The sequence below is a fragment of the Macaca mulatta genome, chromosome 19, assembly GCF_049350105.2.
Source record: "Macaca mulatta isolate MMU2019108-1 chromosome 19, T2T-MMU8v2.0, whole genome shotgun sequence".
NCBI lineage: Eukaryota > Metazoa > Chordata > Mammalia > Primates > Cercopithecidae > Macaca > Macaca mulatta.
The window spans coordinates 63,809,004-63,825,830 of record NC_133424.1 but is presented as its reverse complement, the minus strand read 5'-3'; the positions used below and the strand labels follow the sequence as shown (position 1 = coordinate 63,825,830).

At 42.4% G+C, this 16,827-nt stretch overlaps 1 protein-coding gene and 1 long non-coding RNA gene across 13 annotated transcripts in view; one reads left to right on the top strand and one right to left on the bottom strand.

The window, feature by feature from the left end:
• SIGLEC14 (sialic acid binding Ig like lectin 14) overlaps window positions 1–7,975 on the top strand; it is a 37,531-nt gene extending 29,556 nt beyond the window's left edge. For 11 of the 12 annotated variants that reach the window (XM_077976900.1, XM_077976898.1, XM_077976896.1 and 8 more), the window contains one exon: window positions 7,465–7,975. In XM_077976900.1, the coding sequence (XP_077833026.1) occupies window positions 7,465–7,656 (192 nt within the window). In that variant the 3' untranslated portion in view covers window positions 7,657–7,975. 12 annotated transcript variants of the gene reach the window in all.
• On the bottom strand, window positions 5,665–10,024 carry LOC144337276 (uncharacterized). The gene is made up of 2 exons (XR_013410132.1): window positions 6,382–10,024; window positions 5,665–5,979 (listed from the first exon to the last, which is right to left on the bottom strand). It is a non-coding gene; the product is annotated as an uncharacterized LOC144337276 (long non-coding RNA).
• Between the last annotated feature and the right edge of the window lie 6,803 nt (window positions 10,025–16,827).

Below are 16,827 nucleotides of genomic sequence, written 5' to 3'. Positions count from 1 at the left end.
CCAAAAAATGCATTGAATCTATAGCTCAATCTGGAAAAATTTTACTTGTTTAGAAATTCATGCCTTCTTATACTTGAGAGTAGGTCTTTCTCTCTCTATTCCTTTAAATCTTTTTAAGTGTTTTTAAGAGATAATGTAGAGTTTCTTCACACAGGTCTTACACATCTTTTGTTATTTTTCTTCCTAAATACCAGCTTTTGTTGTTATTGTAAATGCTATCTTTTTAAAAGTGCATTTTCTGATTCCTTATCACAGTGCAGAATGAAAGTATTTTAAAAATATAAGAGGGGTTGATATTTTTTGTAATTAAAAAATATCACAAGTTGGTCTTGCATGTGTCCTTTAGAATCTTTTTGCTTTGGTAGCTGGAGAATTCTTAGATCTTATTTATAAGCCTGCTGATCTCTTCTTTTTCAGAAATATAGATACCATCTGAAAAATTAGTGATATTCCTATTTTTAGCTGTCATGGCTTGCTGAATCAAAGCAGCTGGGTTTGATGCAAGTGTAATGCTATTTTCTTCAAGAATCAACTCATCCTTTTGGGCTTCAGGTACTGAGCAAGAAATGCCTGTCCTCATGTATACTCTGCAGATGTGTTTTTCTTCTAAGGGATGTCAGATTTCAACAACTGACCCACTGCCCTGAATAATCACTTTGATGAGGAAGTGAGGACACGCAAACCTCCTCTGGCAACGGAAGTCCATGTAACACCTCAGACTGTGGGCAGTTCATGACTATGGATGGTTCGAATAGAAGCCAGTTACTTTTCATTTCCTCACCGTTTGGCAACACCGAACTTCTCCTTTTCCTTTCCCGCATTGATGGGGTTGAATTTCTCGGCTGGGTTCCTCGAGGGGCTTCACTATAACTGTGCATCTCTTCATAGTGACACCCACCGCTTCTGGGGTGTCAGCTCTCTGGATTTAGAGAATTGTCTTAAATCTCTCGGTAAATGCAGCAAGTAAAACTCATTTACATTTTTAATTGATTTCATTTCCTTCCAACTTGCTAAGCTCCCTTATTAGTTCAAATAACTTGTTATAGAAACTGAAGTATTTTAAATAAATTTTTTTCAATTAAAAAAAATCACAAATTAGGCCAGGTTTGGTAGCTCATGCCTGTAATCCCAGAACTTTGGGAGGCTGAGGCAGGAGGATCTCTTGAGGCCAGGAGTTCAAGGCTGAGGAATAACATAGTGAGACCTCCATCTCTGGAAAAAGAAAAAAATCACACATTGGTCTTGGGTATTATTTAGAATCTTTTGGGATTTCAAATTAGATGATTATATCATATGCAAAGTAATAACACCTTATTTCTTCCTTTTGTCCTAAGCACTTCTTTCCCTTTTCTTGTTTCAATATGCTGGGTGAGATTACGGTCAAAGTTGAGTAGACATAGGGACCATGGGCATCTTTTGCTACTGCTGATTTTGAAGGAAATGCACCCAGTATCCTGCTACTTGGTTTTGTGAACTTTCATCAGATTAAGGAAGCTCCTTTCTATCATCTGTTGTAGTTTTTGAATGCATCTACTAATAGGATTTTTTCCTACTTAATCTCTTACCATGGGGAATGACAAAGATTTTTCCAATATGAAACTACTCCTGCATTCCTGGGAGAAAAGCATGTTGTATATAGCATTTTAAAAAATACTCTAGTAGGTTCAGTTTGATCATCTTTTGCTCAGCACTTTTGCATCTATATGCATGGGTCAAATACACTTGTCATTTTCCTTTTTCCTCCTGTTTCTTTTGTTTGGGCATCAAGATAAGATTGAGAAACTGGAGACTAGTCTCTCTTTTTCTATTGTCTGGAAGAATGTGTGTAAAACTGAAATGACTTGTTTCCTCGATGATTGATAGATGTCACTTATCAAACTACGTGGGCCTGGTGGTGTCACTATGTGCAATTTTCGTAATTTAATCATTTTATGTATTCTTCAGCGAGCTTTATTCTAGAGACATGTTCATTTCATCTAAGTTTTACATTTTTTTTTTTGACAAAAGGATATAGGTGGCATTCTCTTGTCTTTATGTTATTTGTTTTTGTCGAGATTACTTCCCCTTTTGGAAATATTCCTGACATTGGTTATTTGTGACTTCTTTCTTTTTTTTCCAGCTAAATCTTGTTCATTGCTTTCCCTATTTTATTATCAGTTTCATGGAACCAACTTTTGGGATTGTGGAATTTTCTCACTGTATCTTTGTTTTCTATTTTATTGATTTTTACTCTCATTTTCTCAGCACCTTCCTCCTACTTGTTTTGGTTTATTCTGATGATCTTTGATAAATTTTTAAGCTGGATACCTACCTTCTTAGTGTATATATTTTCGTTCTCTATAAAACATAGTTAGGGATAATTTTCTCTCAGAATTTCATTTTTATTCCCTTCCACAAATTTTGATATATATTATTTGAATATCATTCAGTTGTGGATATTGTTAAAACAACATTGTGATTTCTTCTTTGAATCTTTAATTATTTGGGATTAAAAATTCCAAAGGTATGAAGATTTTAAACATCTTTCCATAATTAAATTCTAAGTAGATGCTTTTTGGTCAGAATACATGGTTTTATGATATTTATTTTTAAAATTTGTTGAGACTTGATCTGTGGCCTGTATACAATGAATTTTTGTAAATGTTTTCCGTGTGCTTAAGAATAAATGTATATTTTTAGCCGGGCACAGTGGCTCATGCCTGTAATCCCAGCACTTTGGGAGGCTGAGGTGGGTGGATCACAAGGTCAAGAGTTCAAGACCAGCCTGGCCAATATGGTGAAGCCCCGTCTCTACTAAAAATATAAAAATTACCTGGGCATGGTGGGTGGTGGCAGGTACCTGTAGTCCCAGTTACTCAGGAGGCTGAGGCAGAAGGATCGCTTGAGCCCAGGAGGCAGAAGTTGCAGTGAGCCGAGATCGCACGCGCCACTGCACTCCAGCCTGGGTGACAATGTATATTTTTTATTTCTTAAACTAACAGGCCAGTGTGTTAATTGTAATGTTCAAACCCAAATCTTTAGATGTAGATAGATCTTCCCAACCTGTCAATACTTGAGAGAGGTGTGTTGAAATCTGACATTATGATAATGTATTTGTCAATTTCTTACTGTAGTTCTATCAATTGTGTTTCTTATATTTAATGTACTTTTAAATTAAAAGAATATATTTTAGAAAAGCATTATATCTTCTCAGTGAACTGAACATTTTATCAAACATAGTAATTCTTTCTCTTCTTTCTCTTCATAGTGATGCTTTTTGTTTTCTTTTTTTTCTTTCTTCTGCTTTTTTTTTAGACAGAGTCTCACTCTGTTACCCAGGCTGCAGTGCAGTGGCATGATCTTGGCTCACTGCAGCTTCCACCTCCTGGGTTCAAGCAATTCTCCTGCTTCAGCCTCCCGAGTAGCGGGGATTACAGGTGTCCACCACCACGCCCAGGTAATTTTTGTATTTTTAGTGGAGACAGGGTTTCATTATGTTGACCAGGCTGGTCTTAAACTCCTGGGCTCAAGTGATCTACCCACCTCATCCTCCCAAAGTGCTGGGATTACAGACATGAGCCACGGTGCCTGGCTCATAATGATGCTTTTTGCTTTAAAGTCTGTTGGACTGGATTTTTTTTTTTTAGCCAGGGTCTCACTCTTTCATGCAGGCTGGAATGAACTGGCATATGGATCTTAATATAGCTACTCTAGTTTCTTATTGATTAGTTAGATGCCTGATACTTTTTCATTTTCTCCCATCCTCCCAACATTTTATGTATGTATGCTCTAGCAGTAATTTTTGTAAACAGTATATAACCAGGTTTTAAAAAATCCAATTTGACATCCCTTGTTGAGTTTACTGGCATTTATTGTGGTTACTGACATATGTGAATTTCTTTCTACTATTTTACCTTTTACTTTCACTTAGTTCCACTTTTTCAATATTTAATTTTTCTCCTTTCTTACTTAGAAGCTTAATATCTTGCCGGGCGCGGTGATGCACATCTGTAATTCCAGCTACTTGGGAGGGTGAGGTAGGAGGATTGCTTGAGCCCAGGAGTTTGAATCTAGTCTGAGCAACATAGCAAGACTCTCGTCTCAAAAAAAAAAAAATTAATATCTCTGTCTTACATCTAACAAAAAGAACTTTGGTGTGCTTTTATATCTCTTGGCCTCTCTTCCTTCAACTTCTTACAATGTTGGTATTTTTTATAGATGTGCAGTTTTTGTTCTGTGTTACTATGAACATACTTAGCATTTTTCTATTATTTGATTTTTTTTTTTTTTTTTTTTTTTTTTTTTGAGACGGAGTCTCGCTCTGTCACCCAGGCTGGAGTGCAGTGGCCGGATCTCAGCTCACTGCAAGCTCTGCCTCCCGGGTTCACGCCATTCTCCTGCCTCAGCCTCCCGAGTAGCTGGGACTACAGGCGCCTGCCACCTCGCCCGGCTAAGTTTTTGTATTTTTAGTAGAGACGGGGTTTCACTGTGTTACCCAGGATGGTCTCAATCTCCTGACCTCGTGATCCGCCCGTCTCGGCCTCCCAAAGTGCTGGGATTACAGGCTTGAGCCACCGCGCCCGGCCTATTATTTGATTTTTTAAAAAAACACACAACTACACATTTTGCTGAGGTATTTTGTTACCTTTCTATCTCATACTTATCACAGATTTTGTGTTTTTCTTTCTCTTTATCTCTTTGTATTTGAACTCTTCCTCCCAATGGGTTTTCAATTTGGGTTCCTCAAGGCCTCTGAAGACTTATATGCCTGGAAATATATTTTATCCCCTTACATTTGAATTTTATTTGGCAGGATATACATTCTAAAATTAAAGTGATTTTCCTTCTGTGCTTTAAACTTCACCCCACTGTTTCTTGCATTTAGTATTGCTGTCAAGAAATCTTACGCCGGCCAGGTCCGGTGCTTCACGCCTGTAATCCCAGCACTTTGGGAGGCCAAGGTGGGTGGATCTCTTGAGGTCAGGAGTTCCAGACCAGCCTGGCCAACATGGTGAAACCCCATCTCTACTAAAAATAAAAAATAGCCGGGCGTGGTGGTGGGCACCTTTAAGTCCAGCTACTCAGGAGGCTGAGGCAGGAGAATCACTTGAACCCAGGAGGCAGAGGCTGTCGTGAGCCAAGATCACGCCACTGCACTCCAGCCTGGGCGACAGAGCTAGACTCTGTCTCAAAAAAAACCAAAAAAACAAAAAAACAAAAAAAACACGACATCTTACATCATTCTTAATCTCACATATTTGTAGGTAATCCACTCATTTTCCTTGGAAACTTTTATAATTTTCTCTTTGGTTCTGATATTCTTAAGATTCACTATCCTGTATCTAGGCATGGGATGCCCTGCATCTTTTTTTCTTGCACTTCTGGGGCTCTTTCAGCTGAGATGTTTCATCTTTCTTCAACTCTGGAAATTTTATTTCCACTATGTTTTTTTCAAATATTTCTTCCTTTTCTATTTCTTTTCTTTCTTATTTGAAAACTATTATTATCTAAATGTTAAAGTATTCTTTTTTTTTTTTTTTTTTTTTTTTTGACAGTCTCACTCTGTTGCCCAGGCTGGAGTGCAGTGTCACAATCTCGGCTCACTGCAATCTCCGCCTCCTGGGTTCAAGTGAATCTCGTGCCTCCGCCTCGAGAAATGGTGCATGAAATCACACCACTGCACTCCAGCCTGGATGACAGAGTGAAACTCTGTCTCAAAAAGAAAATTTCTGAGCTACTGTTTGAAGACTCATATTGCTTTCAACATATTTTTCCACAGTGTGATGGGTAGGGATATGGGTGAAGGTGGGAGATGAAAGAAATTGCTTCTTGTGTCTGGGTACCATCTTTGCTGGGGACTTAGGATCGGCTCCATTTTGTTTCTGTTTCTTGGAACCTGGGTCCAGGATCAGAATTGCCGTCTCTTTTCTGTTTTGCACATAAGATACCTTGTAACATATGCTGAAGGTATACATTTGCTTCATCTATAATCCACTCCTCCTGCCTAGGTCAGGGTCTATGTCTGATTTCTCACACGGTACGTGCCCAGAACCAGAAAGAGAGGAGACAGGGCTGGGTTCGAATCCTGGCCTCACCATGTATTAGATGAATAACCCTGGGCAAGTTACTTAACCTCTCTCCACCTCAGTTTCCCTGTGTGTAAGGTGGGGATAATTAGGATATCTTTTATACTGTTGTGGGTTTTTTTGTGACGATTCAGTGTGATTAGTAAGTCCTCAATATGGTCTAATCAATCATAGTATTACAAAATTTTGAAAGAATGAGTGAATAGTTTAGTCCACAGGAAATGTATATGGACAGGTGGGGCCGGGATTTGAACCCAGCCCTGTCTGCCCTGTGCCAGGTCCTGGGTACGTACAGTGTGAGAAATCAGACATAGACCCTGACCTAACCAGCCTATGGCCTGCTAGGAGGAGTGGATTATAAAAGGATGAATTGATAAATGTTACATCAGCCCAACTTCCCCATGGGAACCATTTATTGTATTTTCCTCTTATTTTGGTGTTGAGGCCTCTTTCTGGGGATTGGCCATAAACTCTAGCCCTGCCTTGAATGGGAACCCCAGGGATTTGGCCATATGTTCACAGTGTAACTTTCACAAAATACTCCTTTATCCTGGCACACCGCCTACTGCCTAAGTGCCCGGCCTGTGACCAGCAGTCCCTCTCATAGCAAACTTGTTTATCCTGGCAGATGTCCTTGCAGCTCTCATATGACCTGTGTCCAGTTTATTCCTACCAAGACAGCTATTCTCTAGGAGAGCCCTGACCAGAAAAGAAGTCAAGTTCAGGTCTGTCGGGTGGGTGGGACACAGAGGAGACAGCACAACAAAACACATGAAATAACAGAGGCAGTTTATTACTCACAGGTCCAGAGAGAAGACGGCACAGCAAGCCTTGAAGGGTGAATGGAAAGGAGGGAACTGACCAGGACACAAGTACTCATCCAGTGGGTAGGGAGCAAGAGAGAGACAGAGAAAGAGAGAGAGAGAGAGAGAGAGAGAGAGAGAGATAAGGATCCATGAGCCAAAGCCTTAATTAGAGTCCAGGGCATAACCCAAGCAGGTTTCCCACAGGGAGTTCTAACTGGGGGTTTAGAGCTAGCAGGCAGGAGTTCTGTGGAGCCACACTGTGACTGAGATGTGGCTGCCGCAGTATATCTGTGCAGCCTATGAGGGATACAGGAGTCAGGAGGTAAGTCAAGAAGGTTGTAACTGTAAGTCCCATAGGGAGCTGGTCACAAGGAGGTGGTTGTATCAGGCAGACATCTGGATTAACCACCTTGGGGAACTGGGAGGAGGTGGAGAATTGGAAATTGTGCCCAGTGACTAAGCCCTGCTTCTGGCATGAGACGGTCCAACTTAGGTTCAAAATAAATCCCAAGGCAACATATAAATATAAGAACTCATTATTCTATGCTGCCTCTTTATTCCTACTGTGACACCTTTCCTTCCCCTTTACTCAGGATTCCAGGAAGAAGCCCTGGCCAGACAGCCCCGGAGACCAAGCATCTCCTGCTGGGGATACCCCTCCCTTGGGAGAACAACAGGAGCTCCATTATGCCTCCCTCAGCTTTTCTGAGATGAAGTCGAGGGAGCCTAAGGACCAGGAGGCCCCAAGCACCACGGAGTACTCAGAGGTCAAGACAAACAAGTGAGGACTCCCCCAGAGCTCAGTCCTGGCCGGAGGAACCACAGCCTGTCTGGGGGGAAGGACAAGTCAGGGACCACTTGCTGAAGCACAAAGAGCCCTTGTGACAATGTTAACATTAACTGATGTGTAAGTGCTCCAAGCAGAGCAGAAAGAAGATAGATGATGGAATTGGAGAAGTGGGCTCAAACCTAGGCCCTGGCACTGTCATCAAGCAATTCACTGCATCCCTCTGTGCCTCAGTTTCCCATTCTGTAAATCAGAGATCATGCATGTTACCTCAAAGGTTGTTGTGACCATTAAAGAAAGCAGCACATGGAAATCAACCAACACAGGTCCTGGCACAGGGCATGTGCTCAGTGCTTGCTGATCTCTCTTCCTTGAATAGGAAGGTCCTGTTGGCAAATTCTCTCAAGGCTGGGGATGACCGGGTACAAAAACCAGGGCAGCAATATGTTGGTGTCACTCCCCTTCCCAGAACTCTTCAAAGACTCCCTAGGAGAGACCAGCCCCTCAGCCTGACACTTGGTTCATGATGTGGGATCTTACATCCTTGCCAGGGTCATATCTTTGCCCACTTTTACCTGCAATCCTTGCATCATATTCCATCGGCTCCAGTCCTTCATTTTTGAGACCCACAGGAATCCTTCCAACAGCCAAAGAGTTGAATCTAACTCTTTCCTGCCCAAACCCATTCATGGCTCCCTGGCCTTAGACAATACATCACAAGCACCTCCCCTGTCACTTAAAGTCCTTCATGACCTCCCTGCTATCTATTTATTTATGCTTTCCTCTTGGCCAACCCTTCCTTAAGCCTTTCATGCTGGTTCATACAACACTTTCTTTGCAATTTGAGATTTCTCCTCCTGGAAGTCATGCCTCCTTGCTTTCATCTGGCTTACACTATCTTTTCCTCCAAACATGAGTTCATGGGTGGTCTTGGGTTGGAAGAGTGGACTGAAGAAAGAAATTATACTCTCCCTCCTCTAAAATTGAACTAATTAATTTTTTTAAATGCTAAACCAAAAGCAGCTAAAAATTCGCTGGTTACTTATCTAGGTTTCTCCAAACCCAGATAAATGACGATGTTAGAAACTTTAGCAAGTGGCCATGAGGAAATGAATGGATAATTCCAGTGGAGTACTGGGAGGACACTGATTCTCAATATCTACCACCCAAACCCCGTTTTCATCACTGTAAAGAAGTTGAATTGTGACTACTGTTTTGGTTATGACAGGTTAGATAATTTTGATCAGGCCTTGTGTTGAAAATAATAAAATATTTTGGGGAAAAAATGAGAGTAGAAAAAGAATACTTCCCTTAAATAGTATAGAATGCCTGAAAATAAAATGGGAACTTAGTAGGCCAAAATTCTGGGGAAAGCCTGAACCCAGAGAAGTAAGCAGAATCACTAAGCCAAAATTCCCAAGGGCATTTGCTCATATTGGAAAAGGGAGCTTTGGTTCTGTGGTCTTGCATGTGGCTCTGGAAATGAAGGTCAAATCTATGGCCCAGCGAAAGGTTGGAAATGTCAAAAGAGACCATCTCCACATTGGGTTTGTGTCAAGGTAAGGCTGAATCAAAGAAAACTGAAGACAAGGAAAAAAATCTGAACAGCTACCAGAGAAAAAGGATCGCCTTCAAAAGAAAAGCCATTTAATTGACAGCTGATTTATCAGTAGCAACCTGGAGAGTAGAAGAAGGCAAATACTATTTCTAACATCAATTTGTAATCTATACTCAGTAAAGTCAACTCAAAAATGAGAGCAATAATGATCTTTCAGAGCAAGTATATGGGGGAACTTTAATAAAAACAAAAGATAATTTAGAATTCCTGACAAACACAACGGCTAAGGACCAAGGTAAGCATATTTTACATGTCCTAATATCCATATATTATCCAGGAGGAGAGAGGTTTTCATTTACTAAAGACTTTGATAGGTTAATTACGCATGCTGTAAATTTGTATCATGATGGCTAAAAGAACAGAATCATAATATATAACTTTCAACCTAGTGATGATTAAAGGTATACTATTAAAAACTTAGTAAACCAGCCAGGTGCAGTAGCTCACACCTGTTAATCCCAGCACTTTGAGAGGCCGAGGTGGGGAGAATCACTTGAGCCCAGGAGTTCGAGATGGGCAGCATGGCAAAACACACCTCTACAAAAAAAATACAAAAAATTTAGCCAGGCATGGTAGCATATGCCTGTAGTCCCAGCTACTTGGGAGGCTGAGACAGGAGGATCACCTGAGCCCGGAAGGTGGAGACTGCAGTAAGCCGAGTGATAGAGTGAGACCTGTCTCAAGAAAACAAAAAACCAAACAACACAAAAAACTTAGTAAACAAACAAAAAAATGGAGAAATAAAGTAATGTAGAATTGATGACACGTACAGAAAACAAAATATAACATGGGACATTTATGTTAAATATGATTGGATAAATGCTTCAGTTAAAAACAGAGTCCACTTTGATGGATTCCAAGTATATGATCTTTACAACATATACATGTAAAGTACAAGGATAGCAAAGGCTAAAAGGGAAAGTGTAATATGCCGACATTAATACAAGGAAAGCTGGTGCAGTGCTATTGGGCTATACAAAATAGACATTACCACATTGTTCCATTTGTGTGAATGTTTAAAGCAATTATTCTTGCTTAAGAATGTATACACAGGTATTATGCTTATGGGCAAAGGCAGGGAAAAAGATAATTCCAAATATCAGCAAGGTGGTAACTCATAGAGAAGGTTAGGGAGGGTGGGAAACAAAGAGGGTTTCTAAGATTCCCGGGGTGCCCGCATGTTCTATTTCTCAGCATAACAGATGATTACACAATGTGAATGGTAAGTATATTTTTGATAACACAAACATGGAAAAATATTGCAAGCTAGGAAATGTCTAATCTTCTGCTAGTCATCTTTTCTTAAAATTTTTGAAGAAAACAGTAATTTTCCTTATGGAGATTATGACAAAAAGTTAAGGAAAATTCATCCTTCTTATAAAAAATCTTGATAGATTTGACAACATCACAATGGAAACTATCACTAGGCTCAGTGGCTCATGCCTGTACTCCCATCACTTTGGGAGAGTGAGGTGGGAGGATCACTTGAGCCCAGGTGTTTGGAACGAGCCTGGCAACATAGTGAGACCCTGTCTCTATAAAAAGAAAAGAAAAAGTTAGTGGGCATGGAGGCACACGCTTGTGGACCTAGATACTTGGAAGGCTGAGATGGGAGGATCGCTTGAGTCCAGGAGTTCAAGAACAGCCTGGGCAACATAGTAAGATCCCATCTCCACGAAAAATAAACAAAAATGAGTTGGGCATGGTGGCAGGTGCCTGTGGTCCCAGCTACTCGGGAGGCTGAGATGGGAGGATCACTTGTGCCCTGGAGGTTGAGACTGCAGTAAGCTGAGATCATGACACTACAGTCCAGCATGGGTGACAGAGTGAGACTTTGTCTCTCTCTCTCTATATATTTATATATATATACACACACACATATATACATGCACCAATAATGTGAGACCCCATGAAGTCGCTTATACGTCCAGTCTCTGTTTCCCACTCTGTCAAATGAGAATTATTAACCATACATCTCTTAGGTTGGTTATGAAGATTAAATGAGGTATATATAGAAAAGCACAGCCCTGAGTCTGGAACTTGGGGAGCTTCAGTGAATGTCCATCTCTTTCCTAAACCCTTATCCGAGAGGAGATCCAGGCAGGGACTTGCTACTTAAAGCGTGGTCCAAGAGCCAGCAACATCAGCATAATCTGGAACGTCAGAAAAATACCTTGTTCTTCCCTGCCCGTTAGCCAGGCCGGCACTACAATTCAAAAGAATGATCCTTAGGTCAACAAGAGGAGCGAGAGGAAAAGCACAGAGATAAGTCCCTTTCCCTGGCCTCTCCTTCCCAAAAGGGACCCAGCCTTTTCGAAGCCTTTCTGACTTAGGTGCCCCGCTGGCCTACAGCTCAGAACCGTGAGCTTGTGAATTTGTGTCCACGGCGGAGTTGGGAGTTTCCTGAACTCAGAGCACAGTTATGGTGCAGAACCATGGACAGCGCCAACCCTGGGTAGTAGTTCCCCAAATCCGGCATGGCGGATGGAGCGCCCCCTGGGGGCAGATCTCTGGCCTGTCTCCAATGCAGAGGTAAGAAGGTTGGAAAGTAGGGTTGGTTACATTCTGTGCTGCAGGACAGAGGTGGTCAGAGGACATCCAAACTCCTCCTCAGTCTTCTTCTGAAGTCCCCCTCATTTTAGGGAAGAGAAGACAACTTTAGAGAGATGGTGCATTTCTCACAGGCCACTGGGATACTTGCTTCTCTGAGCTGACTCTGCCCTCACTCCTTCCAGGAAACATTCTCTGTGGCAGGCTCCATTTCTTCCTCCCTTCGTTTTCCAGTGGGTCGATAATTTGGTCTTGCTTTGAATCCTTTATTTGTTCTGTCGTGGTGTTCTGAACAACAGAACATGATATGTGATCCTTTTCCATACCTGGCTCTGTGCCAAAACCCAAATCAGCTCAAATGAAGGAATGAAGTATCTATCAGAAGGCTGGTTGTGAAGTTATATTTGGAGCTGAGGGGTCACAGAAACAAATTCTAAGTTTTCCTTCATTCTACATGAATGGTAAGTATTTATACTGGGAAAAGGATCCTGGGGCCTCAGTGGACCACAGGATGCAGAGAGTTGTCATGAAGGGCAGAACAGGCAAGGCAATGTCAGGGTAAAATGGATGTTGGTTAAAGAGGGAGAGATTTGATAGTTACTGTGTGTGAAGATGGGAGGCCCATAGGGCTGGAGGAACTGTTAAGAAGTCAAAACTCAACACTGAAGGTGTGAGGGAAGGGCTTATCAGAAACCTGAGAATAAGCAAGGAGACATACAAAAATTCAGTGACTTTTTGAACTCAAATTGACACCAGAAAAACCACAAATGTCACAGCCAAGTGTGAAGCTGGAGCCAGGCCCTCAGTTCTGAGTCATAGTCTCTGACAATGAAGGGCCCCCTTGCAGGTGAGTTTCAGTTCCACTTTCTTGTGACTTCTTGTGTGACTAGGACTGGGTGGAGGGGCAGAAGATTCAGTTTCAGGGCTCCTAGACTCTTCTGCTCTGAGAGAGATCTCCAAGAGTTCCAAGTGAACAGAGAAGAGGTGGGGCATGCCCCATTAATTTTCTGAGGAGAGGTAGGAATGGATGCCTAGAGGAGGCCACATCTGAGTGAGGAATGAGAAGGCAGGGGGCACTGAACAGGTTATCAGTAGGCCTGGGGTGAAAGGAGGTCAACTTTCACTTCCCTGGTGGTTGTTTGAGGGAAGAGGACTTCTAATAGAGAGAGGAACTTGGAGCAGCCCAATCCAGGAAAAATCTCTAGCTGTCCTCTTTCTGTAGCTGCCTTGATCTGCAGATAGAAGAAACTCATCAGGTGATGTCAGGAGTCCCAGACTCCCCCCGCTCCAAACCCAAGATGCTGCTGTTACCCCTGCTGTGCGTGTGCAGGGGCAAGAGTACTGCAGGAAATATGACTTCAGAGAAGGTCCTTGGTCTTCATTTTGGGGTACAGCTTGGAGAAATATGCAGGATAGAAGTTGCAAGTCTGAGATTTGAAGATGTGGTACAGGACAAAGTACCTCTGTATCCTCATGCTTTGACCTTCTCTCATCTTGAAATTTTTGTGCTCACTCCAGAAGAGCCTATGTCTTTTGGTTTGTGGAAGAGGTCAACATTTCTATTTCCATGATCCTCCTATTTCCACAAATAGAACAGATCAAAAGCTGCAGAGAAGACACCAAGAACCGTAGGCTGATTCCACCTCCTTGGGGACATTCACTGAGCAACAGAGATGGCAAGAAGGAGAGGAGCATGACATTTTTCCCTCGTGAAGAGAAGACTTTTGTGAGATATTGTCACAAATAGAAAACATAACCTCTAAATGTGAAAGGTAGAGTACTGCTCTACTCACAGAGAGCTTAGGTGTTCCTGTGTCCCACATCTGGGCACCTCTCATGCTTGGGGGCCAATTGCAAGTTTGGAGGCCTTAGAGAAGGTAGATTTGCCATTGCCTTCTTCTTTCACATTTTAGACTCTGTTATGTTTGGTACTGGAACATCCAGGTGAGGATGGCCCCTTTCCAGAACCAACAGCCACGAACTGGATCTGAGACCATCTGGGGATCCTGGAGTGAGGAAAGTGTAAAGTGCAAGCTCTTCTGATCATCACAACCACAATAAGTGTGCGTGGGTGAGTGGGTGGAGCGAGGTGTGTCTCAGGGTGACCCATTGCCAGTAACAGTTCTTGGGTGTCCTATATCCTCAGCAGGCTCTGACATGGTGAAGTCAGAGCCCCCTTGCACCCAGATTCCAGGATACCTAGAATGTGAATGTCAGGTGTCTGCATCAGCACTTTTGGGGAGAGGGAGGACCTGGGGCACAGACTGGGAGGGTATGGTATCACAAGTGGCCTCTGCATCAGCCCCTGAGCTGGGTCCTCTGCTCTCAGCTCAGGGTCCTTCATGCCTTCCACAACCAAACCCTTCAGATGAAGTAGGTTGCTGATTCCAAACACAGTCTGGAAAGCGAAGTAGAACGTTTGAGTCTCACGGAGATAGAATGATAAAAGTTATGGCTGAGGGCTTGCCAAGGAAAAAGGGCTGTGGCAAACACTGCAGTGCTCTGGTTGGGACCTTGTAGAGTAAGGATGAGCTGGAACTAGATGATACCACACAAGGATTAAAGCCAGACCAAATTTCCTCAATATCTGATCAAATCGAAGTGGTCTGCTTGCCACAAGCAAGAGTAAATATGCCCTGAAGAATGATAATGTGACTCAGAGTTTAAAATTATCTCTATAGATTTTTGTCACTGCACCAGACAAGAGTGTGGCCAGGGAAACAGCCACCAAGAGTTTTATGAGAATAAAGGGCTTGCTAGAAGACCTAGAACTTAACGCAAATGTGGTAGAGCTGGAAAGTGATGCTTTGGAGAAGGCAGGATGATCATGAGAGCATCACTAAGCAGTTCAATTGAAGAACAGGTGTGGGTGGGCAAGATAGAGCTTGCAGGGATGTATGAAAAGCCAAGTATGTCCACTGTTACCATGGGACTCCGAAGGGGGATCTCAGAAAGTTCTACGGAAAACTGTTGCCTATGTAGCTACTGCCTCTGGAAGCACACAGGCAAGCAGGTGGTGGTATACTTGAGGCAGGTGTAGGTCATCCCCAGGGCTGGCAATTGGGAAGCCGGCCTGCATGTGGAGCAAAGCAGGGAAAATTGCCTAATACATTATGCTATTTTATAGTTGTTTACAGCAGGAGGGTAAGTCTGCTACTAGTTACTCCATTCTGCCTGGTTCTTTTTATTATTCATCACATTCACAGTTTTAATGGTTCTTTTTAAAATGTAATCCAATACAATGCTGAAACTCTCCATTTTAGCATCTATTTTCACATGATGACAATTAAAGTCCATACCTAAAACTCATATCTAAAACACCTGTAATTACATCTGTGTTTGATGCCCAGCTTCTTGGTATTCAACTATTTTGTCATATCTCCTGGTATGCTTGTAAACTTTTTCATTTTTAGTTGAATTTCCAGTATTTTGTTTGAAAAACTGCAGAGATTTTTTGGAGCTCTGACTGAAATTTTCCTCCTCTGGATTCTAGGACAGTCTAGAACAGCACTGTGCAAAGGAACTTTCGTGACGATGGAAGCATTGTGTCTGCATTGTTCAATATAGTGGTCCTGAGCACTTGACAGGTATTTAGAGTGACTGAGGATTTAATCCTTGATTTTATTTTAATTAATTTAAAGGTAAATCGGCTCATGTGGCTAGGGCTACCCTACTTTTGCTTTCTAGCAAGTAGAATAGAGACAGATCCCTTAAGCCAGCCCCAGGTTGAGAGAGTTTGAAGATGGGTTTTGGTCTTTTTGTGGGCAGGCCTACTCCCAGTTGACCCTTACTTTTTTTTTTTTTTTTTTTGAGATGGCGTCTCACTCTATTGCCCAGGTTGGAGTGCAATGGTGCGATCTTGGCTCACTGCAAGCTCCGCCCCCTGGGTTCACACCATTCTCTGGCCTTAGCCTCCTGAGTAGCTGGGACTACAGGTGCCTGCTACCACGCTCGGATAATTTTTTGTATTTTTAGTAGAGACGGGGTTTCACCGTGTTAGCCAGGATGGTCTCAATCTCCTGACCTTGTGATCTGCCCACCTCGGCCTCCCAAAGTGCTGGGATTACAGGTGTGAGCCACCGCGCCTGGCCAACCCTTACTTTTAATCTGTAACCCTTCTTGAGTCCTAACAGAAGGTTTGGGGTGTTTACTGGGCCTCTCCTTATCAGACCCGGAACATCAAATTTGGTTTACCCAGTTCCATCAGACTGCTGAGAGGAGAGTTTAAGTATGTTGGGCTCACCTCAATGATCTTCCCTTCCTTCCAGGGTTTTCGTCCCTCAAGTCCTGTCTACCTTGGTAGCACCAGACTCCATGATCTATTTGTATTTATTTAATTTTATTAATTTTTTTTTGTAGAGGCAGGGTCTCTGTATGTTGCCCCGGCTGGCCTCAAATTCCTGGGCTCAAGTGATCCTCTCATATTGGCCCCCCTAAAGTGCTGGGATTATAGACATAAACCACTGTACCTGGCCACCATGATTTCTTTCTCCAACCCCAGCCATAACACTACTGAAAGCTCAACTCAGGTTCCCATCCTCTTAAGCCTCTGCTTTCTGCTTGCTTCCTTAGCCTTTTGGCCCCTCCAGGAGAATGAGCTTCCCTTTTCTCTTGGATCCTGGCCAACTTGGTAGCTCTCCAATGTCTTCAGATTTATTTGTGTGTGTGTGTGTGTGTGTGTGTGTCCTGTTTTTCCAGTTGGTCTCAGTCTCAGTGTGGAAGTGTTATTCTGACGTTAGCTACTCTATCATGGCTAGAAACCTCGCTTGCTTTATTTGATCTCTGCCCCCAAAGTCACCTTCTCAAAGAGGTCCTGGCCTTTCAAACTAAAATAACACCTCTTTACACCTTTTCCCTTTATGTTATTTCGTATCCACAGCACTAATTATCTGACATTATATAAGTGTCTTTCCCACAAGGCTGTAAGCTCCATGAAAGATTCGGTCTTTTTTCTCTCACCAGTGCCTAGAACAGCCCCTGCACACATTATATGCTCAATAA